The 27,623-nt window shown below is 38.5% G+C and overlaps 1 protein-coding gene across 1 annotated transcript in view; it reads right to left on the reverse strand.

The window, feature by feature from the left end:
• Window positions 1-27,623, reverse strand: part of SLC9A9 (solute carrier family 9 member A9) — a 528,656-nt gene that overhangs the window by 176,112 nt on the left and 324,921 nt on the right. Inside the window, exon 12 of the mRNA XM_045851938.1 lies at window positions 13,287-13,440. Within this exon, the coding sequence (XP_045707894.1) occupies window positions 13,287-13,440 (154 nt within the window). The remainder of the gene's footprint in view (window positions 1-13,286; window positions 13,441-27,623) is intronic.

Below are 27,623 nucleotides of genomic sequence, written 5' to 3' on the forward strand. Positions count from 1 at the left end.
AGGAGATACGCTTAGTTGCTCCAACATTGGTTCTTTCCATCATCAGACCAAGACACAGGTTCTCAAACTTAAGCATGCATCAGGACCCTGGGAGAACACACATCATGGAGCCTCACACTCAGAGTTTCTGAATCAGAATGTCTGGAACAGGGCCCAAGCAACTGCATTTTTAGCAATTTCTCAGATGATGTTGATGATGCTGGTTAGAGGATCATACTGCACTTTGCTAATTCCAGCTTGAGAGTATTCACTCATGGGGTCAAATTTCTGCCATCCACAACTTCTTTCAGTCATTGGTAGAGTAGAATCTTACTTGCTGGTATGAAAAACATCAAAGTTATTTTCTTAAAATGCTTTTGGCATCACTGTTTGTAGCCCTCTGAAGTGAGAAAACCAAAATTAAGATACTTTTATTAAGATAATTCGTTGTAAGTATGAGTACTACATCACATTTGGTAAATATGTAAAGCCTTATTTTGAACTTATTTTGTTTAATCCATCTGTATCATGCAGTGTTTTCTATATAAATTGTATTTACCTGCCACAGATGTTAGTTTTGTGGTAATAACACCCTTCTACACTAAAAAAAATGAAACAACAAAAATGTAAAAAATAATATTAAAATAAAATTACTTTCAAACTTCATCTATTACTTAAAGATAAAATTATTTCTTAAATAAGCACCTATATAGGATAATACTTTATGATGACAGGCTAATAAATGCTCTTCACAAGAGCAGGATGTTCATTGTTTGGTAAACTTAATAAATGGATGAAGCTTATTGATATTGGTGTTCTCAAGAGTATGTTGGAGAAGATAAATAAGAACATGGCTAGTGGAAGATAGTTGGCAGTTGGCAAGATAAAGACTATTATCTCTGGAACTGAAGATTCTGTACATAGAACAAAAGCATATTAAAGAGCCCAGATAGCATTGGAAGCAAATTTACAAGCTGCTAATTCATAATACTGATTACAAACCTAGGATACCTAGTAAGTTACTAGAATCATCCAATATCTTTAATAGAATATGTCAAACTGATTAATTTGAGCAATAAATATTTAAAGTTATATAATGATTTTTAGGAAAAATCTATGGAAATTAGAACATCATTTTAAATGGGGGCTGGGGTAGGGAATATAAAGTATAAGTCTACATTTAAATGAGTAAATTGATTTTCTATGTTTTATGACAGAGGGCATTTCTCAGGCTTGTCAGCTGATAAGAATTAATGAAAAATATACAAATTGTTACCAAATCAATGGGAAATAATAAAATTGATTTATATTGCTAAAATGGTGCTAATTAAATATCAGAAAAGACTGTAAGCAGAGACTATATTAAGAAGGAATTAGAAGCAAGTTCTAGAAAGAATCTCTTTGAGCTATTGGATAAATACTATGCTTTTTTGTGAGCATTTTTCCTTAAGAAGTTTATACTTTCAAATTCAGAAACAGGAACTAGCTAAAAAATTGATGAATCTAGTTATTACATAAAATAAACTAATCTCCCCAAAGACCAGTATTTCTTTCTACTTTTCACATAAGCCATGCTTTCACAAGTACAATTAATTAATAACACTTTAAATGTATGTGTGTGTGTGTATAAATAGGCAATAAAAGAGCATTTGGATGAGTAAAGGCTCATGGTTGGTCATCTGGGTATCATTATAGCAACATTCGCTGCACACTTACTGTGTGCCCTAAATTCTTTATACATGCAACACAATCCTTATGACAATCTGAATAGGTAGTTATTATTGTTTCAATTTTACAAATAAGAAAATTGAGGCATAGAGACGTTGAATTTATTGCTCAAGTACCTACAGCTAGAAAGATATCAAGGAGCGTTGGGATTCACACCATCTACCTCCAAAGTGTGCATTCTGATTCGCTGTGTTAAAAACCAATGAAGCAAGTCATTAAACATTCATGAAACTGGATACAAGAGAGAAAAGCAAAGACAACACAGCTAGATACTGAGGAACTTAATTATATGTATTCCTCCATTATATTAAATTGATCTGCCTCACATCTTAGTAATAAACAAATTCTGTAAGTAGGCATATTTAACTCTGCTGTTGTATAAGATTTAAAAATATTCCTGAGGACAGTTCCCTATTTACCTTTGTGTGCATTCTTATTACAGCTCTTATTAAAAACTTTGTAGACAGTGGATATAAATGATAAAGAAAGTGTTCTAGGATGACATATAAAGGGGATGGGTCATAAACCAGAAATGGAATTTGAATGTTTTAACTAAAATAATGACAATGGAGACAATGCGCTCACAGAAAGTTGTTCGCTCTGCAATGGACATTGTGTGTGATTTTTTTTATTTGTTTAATTTGTGAAAGAAGCCAACATTTGTCTGACTTAAGATCCTGAACCTCCCAACCTTGGGAGATGGATGTGAGCATGACAACTTCCCATCATTCCAAATTCCTATTGAGGAAAACAAACTTGGCTGCTTTGGACTGTAGCTGTTTTGTTTACCTTGAACTGTTCTCAGTCAAAGAGGAAAGCTGTACCAGAAAATTTCTGTGCTGCCTGAACAAGTCAACCCAATCACTCACGATAGATGATTTTTTGTGTTTGTTTTAACAGGCTTGTCTTGGTTCTAAGAGCACATCTCTTTTTCCCCAGAGGATTTGTTAATCAAGGTAGATTGTAGGCATCAGGGATAAACTCATTTCTCTAAGGCGGCAGAACAGCTGGGTGTGCATGCCCTGGTCTCAGGCTGCCTGGGCTGGAGTTTGGCTCTACAGTCTAACAGTGTGTGGCCCTGGGCCACATTCTCAAGCCTCATTCACCCTAAGAGGTGGCTACTATTATCATCCCCATTTTACAGGTTAGAGGCTGACTTACGGGAAAGTTGCACACCTTGCAATTCATAATCTAATATCTGGCACAAAATAAGTACTCAATAAAACTGGTTGTTACTGTTTGAGATGTTAGAAGTCCAAATCTGGAGGCGGTGGAAGCCAGCTTGCTGAAGTCATGGTCTGACGCCACCTGGAACACCAGTTCCATCCTGCTGTGCTGAGCCAGGCTTGCAGACTGTGCTTTAGATGTTTTGAAGAGATAGGTCCAGCACAACTATCTGGGGACCCAGGAAAGGTTTGCCCTGTGGTATGGGTTCCATTTTTGTGCATTTTGTTAGCACCATGTGTTGCCCTACCCTAAACCACGGATGGGGTCACCACCCCAAATTAATTACCATTGCCAGAGAGCTCTACCCTGTGGGTCTTTGAGGTTTATTTGTAAGCATGTGTAATCATTTGGTGATAATCCTGTTTACTGGCCTCTATAGGGCAAAGCTTTTGTTTCCTGGCTAACACCAGAGTTCCTCCTTGGAGACTGAAAGCTGGGTTTTTCTTACCACCAATATTAATGTATTCCACAGAAGGAAGGAAATTCCAGGTGCTGACCATGAAACCATTCTTTCTTTGACATGCATACCTCTGAGATAATACAGGAGGAGTCTAGTTTTTTTCTCTAGAATTTTTAAAAACAAAGATCTGGAGTTTATTTCAAATGCTGCATTAAAATATTGTGGTTTTTTTAAATAAAATAAAACAGCTTCAGGACAAAAAGTTTGAATGTGCCTAAAACAAGACTTATTCAATGGACAACTTGTTTCATATGGAAAAATCATTTTGAGTTTCTCTCAGCACAGGATCATTGCTGTTTTATAGTCATTTCCATCATTGTGCAACTGATATTAACACTATAACGTTTTACCTTATATAAAACATTGTATCTGCATTGCACTACAGTAGTTTGTGACTAAGTAGCAAATTATATGAAATGCAATAAAAACTCAAATTTTTGGTAAACAACACAAATTTACATACCTAACAAGCAGAAAAATGTAGAATTAAACTAATGAAGAAGGAAAGGCAATGTCAAGTGTATAAATCACACACTGTGGGAGGGTGCTTGAGCACATTCAATATTCCATTTGCATTTCTGCCCCTTGGGTTTCCACATTGTTAACAATAACAAAGCTCCAATTTACTTATGTTTTAGTATTGTATGGAAAGAGTCTGATATGAAAGTTGGTTAATGAAACATTTTCCTGTAAATAAGGAAGGCCTTGTTAAATACAGTCTAAAAGGTAGACACCTTTCATTTAAACAACTGTAATGGAATTGAGAATTTCCTTGACATTGTTCTAAACCATGACAGAGAAGTAGAGCGCTTGCTGGTATCACTATAACATGGTTGAGCCAAATTTATGTTCATTTATGTACATGCTAACTTATAGTCTTGTTCCTTTATGTTTATTGTATCATGTTCTATATCCTTCCCATTAATCAATGCACAGTGACACTTACTCCTCAAGTTAGCCTCTGTCTTCCTCTAGTACGAGCACTAACGAGTTTAAACTGAAGACTCAGCTGTGCCTGGCTCTAGGCAGCCCCAGTGAAATCTGGCTGTATTTAATATTAGCCCCATTCCCACTTGGGGTGAGGAAGTTCTCAAAGTGTGGTCCTGGAAGCAGCAGCATCAGCATTGCCTAGAATGTGGTAGAAATGCACATTCTTAGGCCCTGAACCAGACTACTAGCATACAGAGCCCAGTGGTCTGGGTTAATGAGCTCTCCAGTTGAATCTGGTGCTCACTCAAGTTTGTGGGCCATTGGTTTTAACTTTGCCTTGCTGCCTGTATCCAGTCTGCCTGGGCTACCTCCCTGGGTCTCTGTTCTCTCTGACTGGGTTTCTGCCCTGATTTTAGATTAGCATGCTAGTTCCCAGCACAAATTTCCATATTGCCTACCAGACTAAAGGAGCTCTATCAACTCCTTTCCCTAAATACATCAACCCCCACCTTTATTCCTCTCCCTTCCTGGCTGGTGGCCAAGCCCGGCACAGAATCAGTTGGGCCATTTGGAGCCAATTTCCACTGGGGCATCTCCTTGACCTGGTGGCCTCAGGCTTTGCTCCTCTGCAGGCCATTATAACACTGGCTAAGCTGACCTCTAAACCCCGCACTTGTGGAGGCTATGGTTGACATCAATATTCTTCCTTACTGGGCCCTATAACCTGGATAATTCTATAACCTGGATAATTGTTCTAACCTGCCTGAAGCCCCATTTCTATACTTCCTTCTCCCTGCTGATCTGGTTATTAAGAGACTGTATAAGCTATGACATCTATGTGAAGTGAATGGATGCCTTCAGAAATCACTACAAGAGAACTAGGTAAACATTTTAGGATAAAACATGTTACTATTTGGGGGACCTCTTCAAGGTCATGAAATACAATAGTAAAAAATGCTATGTTATTTATTATATTATATTATATTATGTTATATTATATTACTTTAAGAAAATGTTGACATCATCATTTTATTTTCTAAATATTCTAATTTACCTGATAGGATATTTGATACATTTATCTTGTGGGGATTGGTATCCTTTACCTTTTGTTTTCCAAGCCCTACTTTTTCCATGAATGAATCCACCTACTGAATTTTATTTTCCAGAAACCTGAACACAGCAGTATCTTACTAACAGTCCATAGGGGACCCAGTGCTAGAGTTTAATGCAGTATGTGTTTTCATCCATAAGAGCTTATGGGTAGCCACCACTGTGAAAGAAATTACAGGTCACGTTTTTATGCCTAGAAAACAATTTGACAAGCATTTCACAACACCCTCCATTCATCTTTTGTCAAAGTCTTTGATGAGGTTAGTCAATGTTCACAATACGTCAAGAGGTCTTTTTTTTCTTGAATTTGATTTAGTGCACAGACACTTGGCCTAGTTTAGGCAGTTTAGGCATAAGTTTTCTTATACTAAACTTCCTGCTTCTGCTTCCTCTTTGTCAAATGGGTAGAAATGATCAGTAAATGCTTAACAAAAGAAAAGTTACAGATGCAAGATGGGGGTGAAGTAGGAGGACCTTTCTTGAACCTCCTCCCAGAACCAAATTGGAAATAAAACTAAATAGGGAACAGTCACCTGGAATTACCAACCGAAGACTACCTGAAGAGGAGACTTTTAACCAAGGATGGGAAGAAACCACTTTAAGACTGGTAGGAATGGCAGGGTCATGAAGTAGTCTGGCCCAGACTGGGCAGACTAAGGTTATGGAAAGATAGTAGAGCTATGGAAGCTTCCGCATGAGAGGAGTGAAGTCTTGACCCCATAATGGGATCCTCAGCCTAGAGGTCATAGCTGGGACCAGCCACTGGGATCAGAGGTAGCATTCAGTGGTAAAATGTGGCAGGATTTCTGTCTGCTAGGGAGAGTCAGAGCCTGCTGGAGAATAAGCAACTTTTCTAAGGGGCCCAAACACAAGTGTTTCATTCTCAGCCACTCACCCACTCTGAGCTCCAGCAAAGGGAGGGTGGTACGAGCTAGAGTCCCCTGAGGAGGGTTTGCAGTGGGGAGAGAAGTAGGGGAGTGGGTGCCAGGATCCCTGTGTGAGGTCATCCCCCAATATCATAGCAGACATTTTACTTGAAAAGAACAAGCCCCTCCCAGGGGAATCAGCCTGGGGAAAAGAATTTACCCCACCCCCTGGGATATTGCTCACCTATCTTCTGAAATCTTGCTCACCCCACCTTGCATTTTAACCCCTGCTGTGGAGACAGCAACATAGGCAGACTCAAGGGGTGACAAAGACTGGATTTGGGGTGTGGCCATTCCTAGACTTTCATGGGAACTGGACTGGTGCTTCCCCCTTATAGGAGAGTCAATAGAAACACCCTCCTGGTTTCCAGCGGACCCAAATTCTAGGGTCCAGAGGCCCCACCTGCCAGCTTATAAGGAACTCCACCCTGCCAAGGTCAGGGAAATAATCCAGAACAGACTCAGACGTGTAGCTAAGGGGTGGTGGAACACAACTACCATCTTCCTTGAAGTCTGAATGGCACCTCCCCATCATGGCAGATTCAGGAATCCCAACTTCCCAATTCCATCTGAAATCCTTTCAGAAACAGATGTTTTAGTGATTAAGATTAACAGTTGGCTGGCTGGCAGAGGCAGGGAGAGGCAGATCCTGCAGTGCCTTGGGACCTTTGCTGACCCACCCCAGGGCCCTGTGCTAGTAAAAGCTAGGCTTGGAACCCAGCTTGGCCCCTCCCATGTGCAGCCAAGCTCAGCAGAGGCAGCCACAGACTGGATTGTTTGTAGCTTCAAATAGGCTGCTGGGGGCCAGACCTGGACAGCATGTGAGTTGGCATGTACCAGCTTCAGACAATGTTGGAGCAGTATCCAAAGGAAGATTTCAGCAGGCAGGGATTAAACTCTGTTGAGATGAATTCCACTTTGTTCTTCTTCATTATTTTCTATATTTTTCTTTTTCATAGCTTTTTATTATTTTTCTTTATTATTTCTTATTTTACTCTTTCCTCTTATTACTCTATTTTCTTCTTTCCTTTTCTTATTGTTTCTTTTTCTTTGTGTTTTTTTCTATTTTCCCTTTTTATTCCTTATTCTTACTGTTTTTCTTCCTTCCTCTCATAATCTTTTTTCTTTTCTTTTGTCTTTGTGTATTTTTTCTTTCACTATTCTTTATCACTTTTCTTATTCTTTTTTCTTTTATTGTTGTTTTTGTTTGTTTTTATTTTCTTTTGGTTTGTTTTGTTCTGTTAGCACCTTGCAAGATGTGGTTGGGGTTGAGACTCTCAGTCAGCCAGCTAGAGAAAAGATCATACCCATGAATGAGCCAACAACAATCAAGACCCAGTTATAACAGGAAAGCCCACACGATGAACATAAGACACATTCCTAGAGCGTCCAGCTCATGAAAACAAGGAGACTGCACCACTGGGTCACCAAGGGCTCCTACCACATAAGGACACCCCACAGAGAATGGGAGTGAAGGCAGATTTATCTAATACATAAAACTAAATGCAAAGAGACAACTAAAATGGATAAACAAAGAAACAACCCCCAAATAAAAAAAAGGAGAAATCTCCAGAAAAAAACTAAATGAAATTGAGGCAAGCAATTTATCAGCCATAGAGTTCAAAGTAATGGTTATAAGGATTCTCAAGGAACTTATTGAGAACTATAAGGAAATTTATGGCAACTACATCAGCATGAAAAAGAACATAGAAACTATGAATAAGTACCAGTCAGAAATGAAAGTACAATATCAGAAATGAAGAGTACACTAGAAGGATTTAAAGTAGGCTAGATTAGGCAGAAGGTTGAATCAGTGATTTCGAAGATAAAATATTAAAAAACACCCAATCAGAGTAATAAAAAGAAAAACAACTTAAAAAGAGTGAGAATAATTTAAGGGAACTTTGAAACAACTTGAAAGATAACAATATTCACATCATAGGGGTGCCATAAGAAGAATAAAGTGAACAAGGGATAGAAAACCCATTTGAAGAAATAATGACAGAGAACTTCCCTAATCTGGTGAAGGAAAAAGTCACACAGATTCAGGAAGCACAGAGAGCCCAAATCAAGATGAACCCAGAGATCTCACCAAGGCACATCATAATTAAAATGGCAAAGTTTAAAGACAAAGAGAGAACCTTAAAGGCAGCAAGAGAGAAACAGTCAGTTACCTACAAAGGAGCTCCAATAAGACTGACAGCTTATTTCTCAATAGAAAAACTTCAGACCAGAAAGGATTGGCATGAAGTATTCAAAGTAATGAAAAGCAAGTATCTGCAACCATGACTACTCAATGCAGCAAGGCTATCATTTAGAACTGAAGGTGAAATAAAGAGCTTACTAGACAAAATGAACAAAAAAACAAATAAACAAATACCTAAAGGAGTTCATTACCACCAAACAGCATTGAAAGAAATATTAAAGGGACTATTTTAAGAATAAGGAATAGAAAGAAACATAGTTATAAAGAAAAACTGGCAATGAATAAGTAGCTATTAATAATAATCTTAAATGTAAATGGATTAAACACTCCAATCAAAAGTCATAGTGTAGCTAAATAGATAAGAAAATGTGACCACCCATATATATGCTGTCAACAAGAAACCTGCCTCAGAACAAAAGATTTACACAAGTTGAAAGTGAAGGGATGAAAAAAAATATATACCATGTAAATAGAGACCAAAAACTGGGGTAGCAATACTTACATCTGACAAAATAAATTTTAATATGAAGGCCATAACAAGAGGCAAAGAAGATCACTACATAATACTAAAAGGATGGACCCAACAAGAAAATATAACCATTGTAAACATATATGCACCCAACATAGAAGCACCTAAATATATAAAGAAAATCTTGGTGGACTTTAAGGAAGAGATTGACAGCAATACAGTCATTATAAGGGATTTAAACACCCACTGTCACCAATGGATAGATCTTTTATACAGAAAATCAACAAGGAAATAACAGCCTTAAACAATACACTAGATTGAATGGATTTAATTCATATTACAGAACATATCAATCCAAAGCAGCAGAATATACATTCATCCAAGTGCACATGGATCACTTCCAAAGATAGACCACATATTAGGACACAAAGCAAGTCTTAAAAAATTCAAAAAAATTAAAATCATATCAAGCATTTTCTCAGATTATAAAGCATGAAACTAGAAATCAACTTAGTAAAAAAAATTCAAGAGCATTCAGTTACATGGAGGTGAAATAGCATGTTATTAAATAATGAATGTGTTATTAATGAGATCTAGGAAGAAATAAAACCTACCTGGAAACAAATGAAATTGAACACACAACAACCCCAAATCTACGGGACACAGCAAAAAAGTCCTGAGAGGGAAGTTCATAGCATTACAGGCCTACTACAAAAAGTAAGAAAAATCTCAAATAAACAATCTAACTATACACAAGAAACAAACAAACAAACAGACAAAAAGAAAAAAACAAGCCCAGGCTAAGCAGAAGAAAGTAAAAAGACAAGATAAGAGTGGAAATAAATGACAAACAGACTAAAAATAAAAAAAACCCAATAAAACCAAAAGCTGTTTTTTTTAAAAGATAAACAAGATTGAGGAACCTTTAACCAGACTCATCAAGAAAAAAAGAGAACAGTCCCAAATAAACAGAATCATAAATGAAAGAGGAGAAGTAATGACTGATATAATAGAAATACAAAAAACTATAAGAACATACTATAAACAACTATATGCCAGAAATTAGACAACCTTGGTGAAATGGATAAATTTCTAGAAGCATACAATCTTCCAGAACTGAATTAGGAAAAAGGAAAAAACCTGAACAGACAGATAACAACTAATGAAATTAAAGCAGTAATCAAAAAACACCTAGCAGACAAAGGTACTGGACCAGAGGGTTTCACAGTTAAATTTTACCAATCATACAAAGAAGAACTTACATCTTCTCAAACTTGCACAAAAAATTCAAGAGGAGGAAAGACTTCTAAACTCTTTTTACAAGACCAATATTATCCTAATTCAAAAACCAGATGAAGACACAACAAATAAAAAAAATTGTAGGCCAATATCCCTGATGAACATAGACACTAATATCCTCAACAAAATACCAGCAAACTGGATCCAACAATACATTGAAACCATCATACACTATGAACAAGTATTCATCCTTGGGATGCAAGGTTGGTACAATATTCACAAATCAATAAATATGATATATCACATAAAATGAAAGATAAAAATCACATGATAATATCACATGTTGCAGAAAAGGAATTTGATATAATCCAGCACCCATTTATGATAAAAGCTCCCAGCAAACTGGGAACAGAAAAATTATACCTCAACACAATAAAGGCCATATATAAAAAACCCACCACCAATATCATACTCAATAAGCAGAAACTACAAGTGTTTCCCTTAAGATCAGTAACAAGACATGCATGTCAGCTTTCACCAGTCCTGTTCAATATAGTACTGGAATTACTAGCCACAGTGATCAGACAAAAAGAAGAAATAAAAGCATCCAAATTAGAAAGGAGGAAGTCAAACTGTCATTTACACAGGTAACCTGATATTGTGCATAGAAAACCCCATAGACTACACCAAAACACTACTAGACCTAATACATGAATTTGGCAAATTAGCAGGATACAAAATCAATACTCAGAAATTGATGGCATTTTTATACACTAGTAATGAACTATCAAAAAGAGAAATTAAGAAACAATACCATCTACTATTGCAACAAAATAGACATAGAACAGTGGAACAGAAGAGAAATCGCAATAGTAAACCCGTGCCTTTATGGTTAATTAATACTTGACAAAAGAGGCAAGGACAATCCAATAGCATGTAAAGACAGTCTCTTCAATAAATAATATTGGTAAAACTGGACTGGTACATGCAAAAAAAATGAAGCTAGATCACCAACTTATACCACACACCAGAATAAACTCAAAATGGATAAAAGACTTAAGTGGAAGTCATGATACCATAAAAATCTTAGAGGAAATTATGGGCAGTAAAATTTCAGATATCTCACATAGCAATATTTTTGCTGATGTATCTCCTAGAGGAAGGGAAACAAATAAAAAAATATACAAATGGGAGTACATCAAATTAAAAAGCTTCTGTAGAACTAAAGAAACCATCATCAAAATGAAAAGGGAACTCACTGTATGGGGGAATGTATTTGACAATGATACATCTGATAAGGGTTTTCCAAAATATATAAAGAACTTATATGACTCAATACCATGAAGACAAATAATCCAATTAAAAAATGGCCAAAGCACCTCAACAGACACTTCTTTAAGGACGACATAAAAATAGCTCATAGACATAAGAAAAATGATCAACATCACTAATCATCAGAAAGCTAAAAATTAAAACCACAATGAGATATCACCTCACACCCGCCAGAATGGCTATCACAATAAATCAACAAACAATAAGTGTTGGTGAGTTGTGGAGAAAAGGGAGCCCTAGTGCACTGTTAAAGGGAAGGCAGACCAGTGCAGCCACTTTGGAAAAGAGTATGGAGTTTCCTCAAAAAGTTAAAAATGGAACTGCCTTTGGATCCAGCAACTCCACTTCTGGGAATATATCCTAAGAATTCCAAAACACCAATTCAAAAGTACATATGCACCTCTATGTTCATAGCAGCATTATTTATAATAGCCAAGATCTGGAAACAGCCTAAGTGCCCATCAGTAGATGATTGGATAAAAAAACTGTGGTACATTTACATGATGGCATACTATGCAGCAGAAAGAACGGAGGAGCTCCTATCCTTTTTGACAGCATGGATGGAATGGGAAAGCATTATGCTAAGTGAAATAAGCCAGGTGGCGAGGGACAAATATTATATGATTTCACCTTTAACTGGAACCTAATTCACAAAACAAACAAGCAAGCAAAATATAACCAGAGACTCTGAAATCAAGAACAATCTAACAGTAACCAGAGGGGAGGTGGGAGGGGATAATGGGGAGAAAAGGGTGAAGGGTTTACAGGAACAACTATAAAGGATACACGGACAAAACCAAGGGGGGTGGAATCAGAGGAGGGAGGTGGGGATGGCTGGGGTGGGGAGGATAGGTTGGGGGAAAGGCAAAAAACTGTACTTGAACAATAATAAAATTTAAAAAATAGACGTATGACTTTGAGAAATACAATGTGATTTACCTGAAGTACCATTGTTGTCTGGAATACCAAAATGATAATCCAGATCAAAGAAACACTTAAATAAAGATAGCATTAAAAATAGATTTACCTATGTTTGCAATTGTCACAGACTTTCCATTTTTGTCAAATTGTCCACTGTACTGATACTTCAGGTTTATAGCAATCATCTTTCAGACAATGGTAATTGTAAGGCCTCTTACTGATTCCTTAACTCCCCTTTCCTCTGAGAAATTGTCTATTTTGTGTCTATAGCATCCCTCTGGCTAAACATATGGCTCACTAATCAAGTATGTTTGAGCACGTCTCATGTCCCTAGTTCTACATTAAGTGCTGTAAGGAATTAAAAACAAAACAGATTCACTTTGTCCTTGGTATTACTGCTCTTTCTGAATAAATCCTACTAGAGTGTGAGGATCTTGAGAATGAGAACTGTGTCTTACTAGACTTTGCATCATATCACAATGTACTCAGTAAATAGTGTTGAATAGCAGAAATCACAGATAATTTACTTGTAGGGATGGACTGTGAACAGACATCACCCTGAGATTTCTAGGACTCCTTGAAAAGTCAGTTCAGTTGGTGATAGGTCATAGTTTCACCTGTGACTGACAGTCAGCTTTTCCCCAGGGAAATGAAGTGGCAGAACCTGCCATTGTACTTTTGACCAAGTAGGTGACATCAGAACTAGAACAGCGCAGCCATGCTTCCTCAGGATTTCCTCAGTTCAGCAGGGCCACTCACCTGATCTGAAGCCAAGTCAGCATGGGGGTCGTCCCTCCTCCAAACACCCAGACTGTGAAGAACACAAGCAGCAAGGTGGTAGTGAACATCATCTGTTTGGGCTGAGATTCTGTGTCCCGAATAGCTAAGGCAAATGCGATGGCTCCTCGTAGACCTTTGAGGGAAAACCAAAGAAAAAGAGGAAATAAACATCTTCATAAGCCTCATTCTCACATTTAATTGAATTTACCTATTTATCTTTATAATTTGCTAACAAACACAATCACTTATTTTAATTAAACTTTTATTTTAAAATAATGGTAGATTCACAGACAGTTGTAAGAAATAACAGAGACTTACTGTGTGCTCTTTCCCCCCACTGATAACACCTTGCAAACTCTAGCACAATATCACACCCAGGATTTTGACTCTGATACAGGAAAGATCTAGTACATTCCCTTCAGCACGAAAACCCCTCATGTCCTCCTTTTATAACCATGTCCACTTGCCTCCTTCACACACCCTCTTCCAAACTCCCTTTCTTTAACAAATATTTTTTAAAGATGTTATTTATTTATTTTTAGACAGAGGGGAAGGGAGGGAGAAAGAGAGGGAGAGAAGCATCAATGTGTGGTTGCCTTTCCCATGCCCCCTACTGGGGACCTGGACTGCAACCCAGGCATGTGCCGTGACTGGGAATTGAACTGGCAGCCCTTGGGTTTGTAGGCCAGTGCTCAATCCACTGAGCCACATTAGCCAGGGCCAAACTCCCTCTTTAACTTCTGGAAAACCAATAATCAATTTTTTATTTCTATAATGTTGCCATTTCAAGAATGTTACATAGATGAAATTGGAATTGACATTTTTTCACCCAGCATAACTCTCTGAATATTCATCCAGGTTGCCAAATATATCAACAGTTTGTTCCTTTTTATTACTGAGGGTATTCCATGGTATGGAAGTTTCAGTCTGTCTAACCATCCACCTATTGGAGGACATCTGGGTTGTTCCAGTTTTGGGCTATTACAAATAAGGCTGGAGTGTGGGTAAATATAAAATTTTCATTTTTCTGAGATAAATTTCCAAAATTGCACATAGACTTATGGTATTTGTATATTTTTAATAGAAATCACTGAACTGTTTTCCAAAGTGGTTGTACCATTCATTTAACATTCCCTCTAGCAATATATGTCATCCAATTTCTCTGCATCCTCACCAGCATTCAGTGTTGTCACTACTTTTTAAAAATTTTAGTCACTCTGATAGGTGTATGTATGGTAATAGCTTATTGTGGTTTTTCCTTTGTGCTTTCCTAATGACTAATGATGTTGAACATTTTTTAAAAGATTGTACTTATTTATTTTTAGACAGAGGGGCAGGGAAAGAGAAAGAGAGGGAAAGAAACATCGATGTGTGGTTTCCTCTTACACGCTACCACAGGGGACCTGGCCTGAAACCAAGGCACGTGCCCTGACTAGGAATTGAACAGGCTACCCTTTGGTTCACAGGCCAGTGCTCAATCCACTAAGCTACACCAGCCAGGGCCAATGTTAAACATTTTTAAATGTGCTTTTGTTATCTTTATACCCTCTTTGGTGAAATGTCTCTTCATGTCTTTACCTCATTTTGCAATTGGATTGTTGTATTTTTTGATTGTTAAATTTTGAGAGTTCTTTAAATATTCTAGATATATTCCTTTGATGATATATAGCTTGTAAATATTTCCTCCCACTTTGTAGCTTTTTATTGATGAACCATGATCTTAATTTTTGCTTTTATTTCATGTGTTTAAAATCAAGTCTAAGAACTTTTAATTAGGTCTAGGTACTAAAGTTTTTCCTCTATGTTTTTAAATCTTTTTTTCCAAAAAGGTGTATAGCTTTACATTTTACATTTAAGTCCATGATCATTTTAAATTAATTTTTCTATAAGGTTGAGCTTCATTGTTTCACCTAAAGATATTTAATTGCTCCATTGAATAGCTTCTGCGCCTCTGTCAAAAAATCAGTGGGGTGTATTTGTGGGGCTCTGTTTCCAGGTTCTCTGCTCTGTCCCATTGATTTGTGTGTCTGTTCTTCTAACAGTACACTGTCTTGTTGCTGTAGACATATAATAGGCATTGAATAGAGTGACACACTTCATTTAAAAAAATTATTTTAACTATTCTAATTCTTTTGCCTCTCCATAAAAGCTTAGAATAATGATGTCTACATCTAAAAAAATCTTTCTGGGCACATTTGCTTTTAAAAAGTCAAATGTGTCAGATGACCATTAAAAAAATGTATGGACCTGTGAAACTTAATAAATAAATAACATTGAAGAATTATTCTAGCCTGAGTAAATACTTTTACAAAGTCCACAATCTAAACTAACCTATTAAAACCTGCTTTTTTTCTGTTTTATTTTTGTTCTTTTAATAACAATACACTAATTAAATTTTTATGCCAAAATTTCAAATGAAAGTATGGTAATATTCATAAAAACAGAGATGTAGACTCTAAAGAAAAGTAAATAAAAACACAAGTAGCAAAGTAAAGTATTAAAATGCAAAGTCTCTCTTGGGTAACATAAGAATTGTAAGACATTTATGAGCCCTGTTATATCAGGTAACAGGACACATGAACATTTTTGATGACAGCAAGTATAAGTCAAAGACATAGTGATTGGGTTATTTTTATAGAAATGTTTAAATCACATATGTAAAATTTTAGTGGTCTACTTTTATAATATTTACTGTATCATCTAGATTTCTAAATTTCTAAATCTTTATTCATTCATTTTAAAAAATTAGAAACTGGACACATAGTAGGAGGTGGAAAACTATAACTAGCCTGGTTTTTATCCCTGGGATGCCAACTTAGAATTAATGCTCCTTTATTTTATCCATGCTGAGGTTATACAAGAGACAAGTGGCATGACATGAGATCCAGAGGACTAGACTGGAGACATTTAATATATTTTGCCTGAAACAAGAAGGCCTCAGAAAGAGAGAACAACATGCACATCAATTATAAAATACCTTCAAGGGAGAAAATGTAATGGAGGGAGGAAATTATTCTAAATCTCCCTGTAGACAAGATAATGGCCTGAAGATAAGGAAGATAACATTTGAAGTAGATATTAATAAAAAAGTTCTTATACATCAGAAATTCTGAACACTTGAGATGGCTGCACTCAAGAAGAAAAGTCCCCCATGGGAGATACTCATGTATTCAGACCCGGCTGAAGACAAGAGAGGGGAATATTAATAACCCTTGATACTGGGGAACAGTTTATTAATGTTCTGTTTGAGAAATACAAATGGTGTCATTAGGGGATGAAAACTCAGGAAAATAGTCTTACAACAGACTTCTTTATCTGAGAAGAGACTTTATATGTCTAGGTAAAGATCCTAGCAGTGTTTAATCACAGTACAAGACTGGAGATAGATGGTGATCTTTTCATTTTCTCTTTTCCTCAAGCTCAGATCGCTAGAATGTCCATAAAGGATCACTACCCCAAATTAGTTGGTGAGTATGAGAAGTATTAAGTGTTGAAAGTCTATTTATTGAATATTTATAAGTGTGTCTGTGTACTTTGAATTTTTATGAGAAGGAAAAGAATAGAGATTAGAATAAAAGTTAAAACTTACCATATCATGTTTATTGTAAACTCTTTAATCTTAGATATACAGGACAAGAAAAAACACCATCATTTATCTTCCTAAATATGTTTAATAATGTAGTTCTACTATGTTAAACAGGCATAACTATGTTTTATATCTAAATTATCTATACATCAGTAGTTCTTGGTTTAAAATATACTCAAATGACACCTGTTATTCTCACTTCTAGCATATATATATATATATATCACATAAAATATACATATAATTCTCTATATTTATAAGATGCAGTGTAGAGGTCTCTAAAAAAAGAAAAAGTTCAGTCACTGCCTTGTACTTGTGACAGGTTGAGAACTATTGCTAATTAGGGCCAAACTCAAGATGTTGACAAGAGGCTGCTTCTCCATATAATGACCAACTAAAAAACCCACAGAAACAGAGTGTTTCAGAAGAAGAGACCATCTGTCTGGAGCCCTGGTCACATGTAGCACATGGAATGAGCACTGGAGTGAGATTCTAAGTACACAGAGTAAAGCTCATTTAGAACTCCAGATAAGAACTATGGCCTCTTTCCCACTCATCTTTTTTGATTCCAAAGTTATTTATCGCCCATTTGGAGACCAGGCAATTGTCAAATCAATGGCTATTCATTGCTTCATTTAGTACATGTGTATCTTAGGTACCCATAACAAAATACCATAGACTGTGTAGCTTCAATAACTGAGATTTATTGCTCAGTTTTGGAAGCTGGGATGACCAAGACCAGGGTGCCAACATGGTCAGGTTCTGGTAAAAGCTCTCCTCCTGGCTGGCAGAAGGCCGTATTCTTGCTGTGCGAGAGCAAGCTCTGCAGTGTCTCTTCTTATAAAGGCAACAGTCCTATCATATGGGCCCCACTCTCAAAAGCTCCCAAAGGCCCCATCACCAAATTCCATTGCTTGGGGATTAGGGCTTCAACATACGAATTTGGGGGGACAAAATTCTGTGTATAGCAGTATGTTTTGATTACCCGCTCTGAAGAGGTTTTGTGCCCACTTATGCCTATGTTCTTACCAGAGGGCTTTAGGACTAAAATAAGTTACTTAGGCAACCAGAGAGATACCACAAATGAAAAATTACCATTTGCTTGGTTTCTTTTAGCAAATCACTCTTTCCAAAGACCCCACAACATTTTGTTTAGAATACCAGGAAATCCAGAACTCATTGTCAGACTTGTGTTTTGATTCAATTTATGGGTACTTTGGCCCTTTGATTTTACCTTTCTTTTTCTCCTTGTTTTCTTTACTTTTGGGAGTTGATAAACTATTGCATTTCATTTTAGATGGGTTTACTTTTCAGAGATTTTACATATTTTACATAGTTAGTTGGAAAATTAGCATCACGTTGGGGGAATAAAAGAATTACCTGCAGTTAAATGTGGCTTCATTTAAAATTGGCCTCTAAGGAATCCTTATGTAAATTATGTTGATGTTCTACTCATAACAATAGAAGAGTATCAGAGTATATGAACCAATGAAGCTTTCTAGCAAGAACCCCTGCTGCATTTTCCTGTTTATCTTTAAAGAGCAAAAGTGAAACAATCTGCTACACATTTGCAAATGTGTTCTGAATGGTGAATGCCAGATTCAGTTACATTTAACTCAAAGCAATATAACTGATTTTTTATTGAAGGTGCAAAGCAATAGTTAAAAACTAGTTACTGAACACTCACTATGTGCTGTTCAGTAGACAAAATGGTGTAGGGGGAGGCGGGGATGAGAATTGGGGAATAATGACCTCTATTTTGGACTCATGATCCTACAAATATGACTCTATTAACTGGTAGATTGTGGTAAGGTGCATTAGAGGTGTGGAGTCTGCTTTGTGTATTTAGTCTAATGAGGAAAAAGATAAAGTTGCTACACTTCATGAGGGGCGAAATCATGACTATTGTTGACAAATGTGTAGTTTAAGGTACGGAAATCATTGGTGGGTTAAAGAGGTCTTTACACCATGATTCATGGAGAAGACTGAGAGCTGTAAATAGGGAGGAGGAGGAGTGGACTGATTGAAAGAAGGTAAAAGGATTAGTCAAAGAACATTGGACATGGACAACAATAAGGGAACTAATTATGGAAGTGGGAGGTGGGCTTGGTAGAGGGAGGTGAAAGGGCAAAAAGTGGGACAACTGTATTATCATAAACAATCAAAAATAAAAAAGAGGTCTTTGCATACATGATTTTCTATACCTGAATTATTTTCTCTTACCCAAATTTTCTCTAGTTCTTTCTTCTATAACCCTCACCTACACTTCACCTAATTTCAACTGATCTTCAGAGCTCAGCTGAGCCACTGATTTCTCTATTAAGCTGAATGGTGTGCAGAGTGGCGGGGGTCCCCTGAAAATAACAGTGTATCCTCCACAACCTTTGACTGGAGGAAGGGGAAATGGATAACAAGGTGTTTAAGATACTTTGGATAACAATAGCAAGTTAATAGCCATGCCAAGGGAAGAGGGCTGCTGCCCAGAGTGAAAGGTGTATATAACTTTAAGAGCATATAGTGATTCCTGACACAGCCAGAGGAGGCAGATGCCTACCCCATGCCCCTGTGTCACTGGCAACTCTTGCCCTGACTAAAGACAGCAGCTGAAGTAAGGTAAAAGATACTGGGGAACTGGAAAAATGGTGGATGCTCATGCATCATAGAAGTAGCTGGATATGAGGTCATGCAGGAAGTTCTGGGCTGAGCCTTTAAATGAGGGCAGGCTGAAAGACAAGGGGGTCTGTCACGAGGTCTGGTATGTAAGGGGAGAGCCACGTGGTTTGGAGTAAGAGCGTGCCACGAGGTCTGGAGTAAGAAAGAGGAGGCCCGCTGAGAAGACTGGCTGGAGAAGACGGCGGCTGATTCTTACCAGTAAGTGATGCATGTTATTACTGGGTCAAAAGCAGCTGCTCCTGCCCCAGTTTCTCTTTCTCAGTCCACCATCACAATGAGTCCCTATAGCAGTGGTTCTCACACTTTCACTATATCGGAATCACCAGGAGGACTTGTTAAACCTCTGATTGCTAGAATCCACCTCCCAGTGTCTAATTGAGTGGGTCTGGGTGAGGCCTGAAAATTCGCATTTCTAGCAAGTTCCCAGGTGGTGCTGATACTCTTGGGGCAGGATAGCAAAAAGCTAGAAAACTTATTTGGCAAGGTGGAATGGGGAAACTGAGACAGAGAGCTGAACAAACTGCTAAGCAATTTATACACATTCCAGACCATGCTGGGGCAGACATGCCTTGGTCCTGGTCCCTCCTGGGTGACATTCTTTGTAGGTGAAACTGACCAGAGAATGACCTATAGGTTCATTTTGATGCATCAGCATACAAAGTACCCACCTGGAAAGCTAATGAATGTTCTGTTGAGATCCTTCCCCCAGACCTCCCCTAAAATTTCTGCTTTTAGAAAAACAGATAAAATCCCTTATGACAAAGGTCTCAAAGCACACTGTCTCTCTAGGGCATGCCCACAATGTCTTTCTTCAGGTGTGTATCTTTCTTTCTCCTAAGCTCTAAGGGTCCCTGTGAGACTTGCAACCAGGGGAGCAGTAGGGGCAGTAGCTTGTCCTGGGCTAAGCTGTCCCCAAGGGCCCTTATTTTGCCCCAATAACTTGTGTCTTGAGTCCATGCAGCCCAGCTGACTCACTTCTGCCTCTGTGACTTTCTTTCTAAAAAGCCGGGGCAACTCTCTGAGCAGCATGCTAGAATCTTCTCTTCAAGTGTAGCTTCTCTTTGCATGCTAACTAAACTTTCCCTTGTGCTAGAGTTCTTGGCTCTGAATTCCTTCTTTGCCAAAGTCAAGAACTGAGAGCTGACATTTCTGGTAAGGCTTTTGGTCCAGGGATAGCACTCTTAGAATCCTTGGGTTAGGGGATTATGATGCTACAAAATGGAAGGAGCCTGATGCTATCTGAAGCACTATCTGGGGATGAGGCATTTTTCCTCTCACTCCCACATTGATATCATCCCTGGCCTTTGAGCATTTACTACCGTGGCTCAACCACTGACTACTGGGAGTTTGTGTGTTCCAGCAGTTTAGCCTAGTCTGAGACTCTCTACATTTCTCTCCTTACATGTCCCTGTAGAATTACAGGGTATTTTTTAAAAGGTAGAAAATGGAGTTGGAACACGTGGAGTTGTCAAGGGTTACATAGTAAATGGTATGACTAGTTATTAAACTTGAGTTTTATCCCTGCTATTGAATATGTAACTCATAACAGATAGAAGAGTCATGGTTATCTTAAGAATTTGAGTTTTTAGGAAAGATGCAAAGAAGAAAATTTTCTCCTTAAAAGGAGAAGATCAAGCTGAGGAAACATTTTGAAATAGATGTTTTGTTTTTAAAATCCTCATCCAAAGATATGTTTTTATTGATTTTAGAGAGAGTAGAAGGGAAGAGAGAGCAAGAGCGAGAGAGACAGAAACATTAATGTGAGAAACATCGATTTGTTGCCCTCGTACATGCCTTGACTGGGGATAAAACCCACATCCTAGATACGTGCCCTGACTGAGAATAAAACCTGCGACCTTTCTGTGTATGGGATAATGCTGCAACCAACTGAGACACCCAGGTAGGGCTGATGTAGATGTTTTGCCTTTTGCTCCCCAGCCACAACTCTCTCCCCTTCTGTCTCTCCCTTTGTTTTCACCCTGTCTTTCCCTTTCCCCCATATCACTGACATTATGTTGCCCCTCAACCTACCCCCAGCCCAGGCCACCTTAATCTAAAATGGTAGGTGCTTCACTCTCTAGTCAAAACTCCCATTTCCTCACACAGCCAAGATGAACTTCCTGCCAGGAAGAAAATAATTAAAAACAACTGGAAAGCAGAAATCTGGTGAAGGATAGCACAGGATCCTTGGACATGTGTTAAAACACTTGTTAACATGCATGCTTTTATGTTTATTTGTAGACATTAAAACAGCTCCAGGAAAGTCTGGTGACATTTTTCAGGCACTAAGGAAGTGGGTGGTGAATGGAACCAAGGATCCTAGAAGGGGAAGGGAAGGCTGTCATTCACAGACAGGACACCTATCCTAGTATCTCCTTCTGTACTCATGCAGAACCAGCGCCTCTAAAAGTTCTTGGTGCTTTGGGAAGATGCTTCCAGGAAGGGTCAGTGTGAGTTTGGGTGGTGGAATCTGTCTGTGAAGGACTCATTTGCACAAATAAACAGCACTTGAACCTCCCCAATACATCAGAGTTAATGCCAAAAATTTCTAAGTTACTTAGTGATACTGTGGAAATTTAGTACAGGGCATTTTTAAATGTAAAACTGCTTTTTGCTCGTTTGTGTTTATCACTTACTTGAGTCAAACTTATTGATTTATTTTTGAACTCTAGCCACAGGGCAGGGTTAGGGGTTTGTACCTGGCATAAACAGTCTAAATTTTTTCAACTTGGTTTGCATGTGTAGGTAGTTTTCTAAAGTTATGTCTGCATAATGCCAAGACAAGCAATTAGTAAGCAAATACAAGCAGAAAATGAAAAAAAAATTATGCAGTCCATTTGTTTGCCTCAATGAGCAGACAAGTTAATTGGTTCAAAACATCAATCAGATAATTGTGATGCTGTGAACATCCTGAAAAACCAAAATGTACACAGGAAGTTCCTGAATTAAATGATAAAATCATTTATTTTCCTGTATCCTTATAGGACCTTATCTTTGAAACATAGGGAGAGGTGACAGGCTTTTGGATTCAAGGACTGGTGAGCACTCATTGGTTCCAGTCTCTTACCATGTGGGATGGCAAGTTGTACAAGATCTTACCACTTCCTTACACTCAATAAATGTCTAAGTAGATAGTGACATTTTGCACATGTCAATTTGTTCCAGAGCAGGCTACAATATATCCTCCTCACAAAAACTGGTACTTTGAGTTACCACATTTTGATTCATGTGTTAGTGTCATGATTAAGTCACTGCTGGAACTACAGGTAGACTATCAACAACTGTCCTTTAAGGGAAGGAAGGGAGAGCCATGGGTCTCATCTTTCACAGGTGCATCACTAGCACATCAGCAATGATTTGACAATTTAATAGTCAAACCTTCTTTGGAATGAAAACCTCAGTCTATGATAGGATGTTTCCCCAAGAGCGTTTGTGAGTTTATATGAATCATGTCTCTGTGAAGCACTAATGACTGCCTCATTTGTGATGGTTAAAGAAAGTGATGGAAACTCATATTTGTTGAGTGTTTCTTAGGAGGCAGGCCCTGTGCCAGGCATTTTGTATATATGAGGTCCGGCTGGAATAGTCTAGCCATTGTTAATAAAACGAGAACAGTTTGTGTGACATTGATGTAACGTGGCATCCAAGGAGAGTGAACTAGAATGCACATGCATGAACAATGAAGACTTCACTGTACTAGTCAGTGGGGGTGGTAGATACTGTTGAGTGAGCATGTGTACTGTGTGGCTGTCACATTCAAAATGACTGAGCGAGAAGAGCAACAAAACTGTATCAAACTTTGTGTTAAGTTTGAACATTCCTCTGTGGAAGCTATTCAGATGATTCAAAAGGCCATAGCTCTGGGAAACTGGTGATTGGCAGCTTCATCATGACAATGTGCCTGCTCGTGTATCACATCTTGTGTAGAGCTTTTTGGTGAAATATCAAATCACCCAGGTGATTTAGCCACTTATAGCTCAGATTTGGCACCTTGCAACTTCTGGCTTTTCCCAAAACTAAAATCACCTTTGAAAGGGAAGAGATTTAAGGCTGTCAATGAGATTCAGAAAAATACCATGGGGCAGCTGATGGTGACTGAGAGAACTGTGTGAGGTCCCAAGGTGCCTACTTTGAAGGGGACTGAAGTGTCATTGTCCTATGTACAATGTTTCTTGTACCTTCTTCAAAAACATCTCTATTTTTCATATTCCATGGCTGGATATCTTTTGGACAGAACTGGTATTTTCTAATCTGGTTTCCAATGCTGACCATCTAAGGTAAGTATTATTATTCTTGCTTTTTAACTCCCTGTGGCTGGGCCTGCTTCAAAGCCTGAGCCCACTGCACTGCACCAAAACAGCAGTTTCTACTTAGAAAATATTGTGTCTGCCAAATAGCAGAATCTGATTTGCTGCTTAAAAATGCAAGTGCTAATAATTTTCATTGTAAATTTATTTTGGAGCTAAGTGAAGAATGATAATGTTTTGACCTAATAATAGGATAAAGAACTCTATGGGGCTGGCCACAGTTCTCTGCTAGTTCTTGGATGTTCTGAATTTATCACAATCACATAAACTTAGTATTTGAAACTGTAAGGGCTGAATGTGATATGCAATTCCTATGGGCCAGCTATGCTTGTCTACTTTGTCACAGCAATGCTGCCTGTGGTGATTCATCAGTCAAGATGACTTTTTCTGGGACTGCTTGACACACCATTTAAAACGTTTTCATGGCTCATTTCCAGCATTAGCTGGGTAGCACTGTTCCATGTGAAGACCTCAGAACACCTCCATTTGGCCAGTTTGCTCATTAATGCCTGCCCTAAGCCACAGTGGGTGCCATGTGAGAGTGACGGGGGCTTGGTAGAAGTTCATCTGTAATGGCAAAAAAATTCTGGGCATGTGTCAATTAACTGGTTAGTGGCCTTGTACTACTTGGGAAGAGATAGTGGCCTAATTAATTACATGGGCTATGTCCAGAACAGGAAGGGCATATAGCACCCAAGGGCGGGAGACACTAGACTCTGGGGGAGGGGCTGCAGAGGGGAATCCAGTGCGGCATACAGCATGAGGTAGTCCTTCAGGCTGCCTCTCTCTGCAAGCATGAGCAAGAGAAGACAAAAGCAAAGAAAGAGTCCTGTTGCTTAGATGGCCCAGAATCTCAGATCACTCTTGTATATACATGTAAAAATACCTTTCTCTTAAGCTGAAGTTAGATCTAGCCTGATTCAAATCACTTGGCTCATGTAAAAGTTCCTGTGTTTTAAGTAACATCTCAGGTTTTTAACTGGAAAACAAACACATTGTCTCAATACAAAGCAAGCAAAGATTTAAAAATATATTCTGGGATCTTAACACAATGCTTGAAAACGTGTTAACAATGCTTACTATTATCAACACTCAGGGAAGGGGTTTTTAGCCAGAAGTGAGCATGGAGAACATATGATTTCTTTCATTTTAAAAAACATTATTTGTTGATAATTTGTTCTTAAAATTATTATTGCTTCAGTGACATTTTAGTGAAATGTGCAATTTTAGTTGGGTAGACAATGTTGTAGTTTGTTCATTCATTTGCCTATTCACCAACCAGGTGTTTGTGGAAAGCTATTTGTTCTTGACCATTCTTGTTCTATTAGCCCTGGGAACTCTCAGGTCCAGAATTGGCAGCAGCTCTCAGATGAGGCTTGCCACAGCTCAGCAATAAATAATTTTAAGGACAAAAGTCAACAAACAAAATCTTTTGTGTTTTGAAAGTTATAGTGTGCTGTCTGTTGAGGTGAAGAGTGAACCAAATGAATAAGCAATGGCCTCACAAAGGTCCCAGTCTAGAGGGGTATATACGCAGACAAACCAAAAATCATGGTAGAATGTAGTAGGTGCTAGGAGGGGAGAAGTATTGGGTCTATAGAAACAGATGAGAGGGAACCAGTCCAGACTTGAGGACTTACCAAGACTTTCTATAGGAAGTGATGTCTAAGCTGAATCTAAAGAATGAAAGGAATTAGCTAAATGAAAGAGTGAAGATTGGTGGTATGGAAAGGGTTATGGGCAGAGGGAGAACTTAAGTGAATAGGAGGAAAGAACTCAGCATGCTTAAGGAACTGGAAGAAATTTTAAAAACTGGCTAAACATTTCTATGTTTATCAGATGGCAAATGAAAGAATAAGAGGCAAAGACTGGCATCCAGGAGTGAGGCATGAGAAATGATTTGAAGAGAGAAGCTCAGAACAGAAGCCGCAAACTGTGATTATGTTCTGGGATGTTTCTCAAACTTTCACATGCACGTGAATTACCTGGGGACCTCATTAAAAGGCAGATTTGGATTCAGTATTTCTAAGAAGCTCCCTAGGGATGCCAAAGATGCTGGACCACACTTTGGGGTATCAAGAGAACACATGAAAGTGTCCCTTTTAAGCGGTGGCTGGTAATTGCTGTGAGACAGTCTTGCTGGCTTACTAAAGTTCCATTAGCTCGAGGAGTCAGACATAGACTCTGAGACTGCCTCGGCACTGTGGAAACAATAGCATTGACTCTTCAGCTCCATGAATTGTGTGCATCCTTTCCTCTTCATTGAATTGATAATGAGCTGGGTATAGCCACTATGGGTCACAGTCTCCACTTGGCTATGACCGTGGCTCACCAAAAAGACACTGAGAAAGTATGCACTGACAGTTGTCTTAAGCTGTCCTTCTGTAGTACACTGGTGTCCCCCAATTGAATAATAATGGTGGTCTTTCACCACTGAGGGGGAAAATGATTGATAATGAAAAGTTTTTCTTAATTTACAGTTTCTCTTCCATATCTTTTGCTTAATCTGTTGGTGCTGGCAGCTCTTTGTCAATGTGCACTGGGGGATGAGCAAATGGCCAACAGACAATGTGAGCAGCTAAGTCTGGGGACCTGGTGCTGTGTGAGCTCATAGATGAGGTTTTATATTACTCTTGTCCATTGCAGTCACATTTCCCTTATTAAAATCCTTCCTACTTTATATGATAGGACACATTAGGGTTTCAATGTCTCTTCAAAGTGCAATAGAAATGGACCCATTGGAGGAGCATGCTCTCTGACACACTGCCAGGATCCTCCCACCTGCCTGGGTGCTTCTGTGCCTCCCTTGGCCCAGGTCAGCACAGCAGCTTTGGGCAGAGGTTCTGTAGCCCCATAGGCCACAGTGTGCAAGCCACAGAGGTTTCAGGAAGGCTGCCAGGGCTCAATTGGGCTTGACATTTCCCTTCCTTTCAGCAACTCCTGGTTCTTATTTAGCTTTAAATTAAATTAAAATTGTAGCACATGGATTTGAATTAAAACAAGAGCTTAATCTTTGTACTAGGCACCACATCAATAGGAAAGCTAATATGTGTGAAGCTCATCCTCCTTTAATTTAAACCACATAGCTCTGCCTCTTTGGTTTCAAAGGAGCTGAGAGCTGGGGCAAGGCAGTACACTCCTGGCTTTAGCTAGGGCTGTGCCTAGGAGCAATGGAAACAGTTTCAAGGAGAGCTCAGCATCCTCTTAATTCTTTCGTGTTGGTGTCACATGACACAGCAGAGCAGTTTCAAACTCCTGGCCTTGATTCTAAAGAAACTCTTAAAAATGTTTCAGGGTAATATTCCCCAGTTGACTTTGACTGCAACCTAGCTACCAAAAACAGAATTTGCATTAACAGCTTCTCAAGACAGAAAAGATAGAGACAACTACTCCTGACCTTGACAATGTTGCTCATTTTCCGTTTCCAAGCTTTGTGTGGGTGCAGATTACAACATGAATTAGGTAGGGTCTTGGCTAAGTGAGAAATTCAATCTGGGCCCTGACAGTTGCTCCACTCAGTTTAATTTACTCTAGAGGAAAAAGGTAGAGGCGGGGGTGGAGGGTGGTAGTGGTGGCAATGGGAACATCATGAACAATGTGAGCTTTGCTAAAAAACATTGCTGCCCCAGAGCCATTGACAGAGCTCCAGGCCCTTGTTTCAGTGCTACTGAAGGCCCCACTCACTGCCAGGAGGTGAGTAACAAGCAGCTGGATTCCTTTGTAACTTTCATCTTCAGGCTTATCCAGATT

This window comes from Phyllostomus hastatus, unplaced genomic scaffold (assembly GCF_019186645.2).
Source record: "Phyllostomus hastatus isolate PE091 unplaced genomic scaffold, TTU_PhHast_1.1 phas_contig_86, whole genome shotgun sequence".
NCBI classification, from domain to species: domain Eukaryota; kingdom Metazoa; phylum Chordata; class Mammalia; order Chiroptera; family Phyllostomidae; genus Phyllostomus; species Phyllostomus hastatus.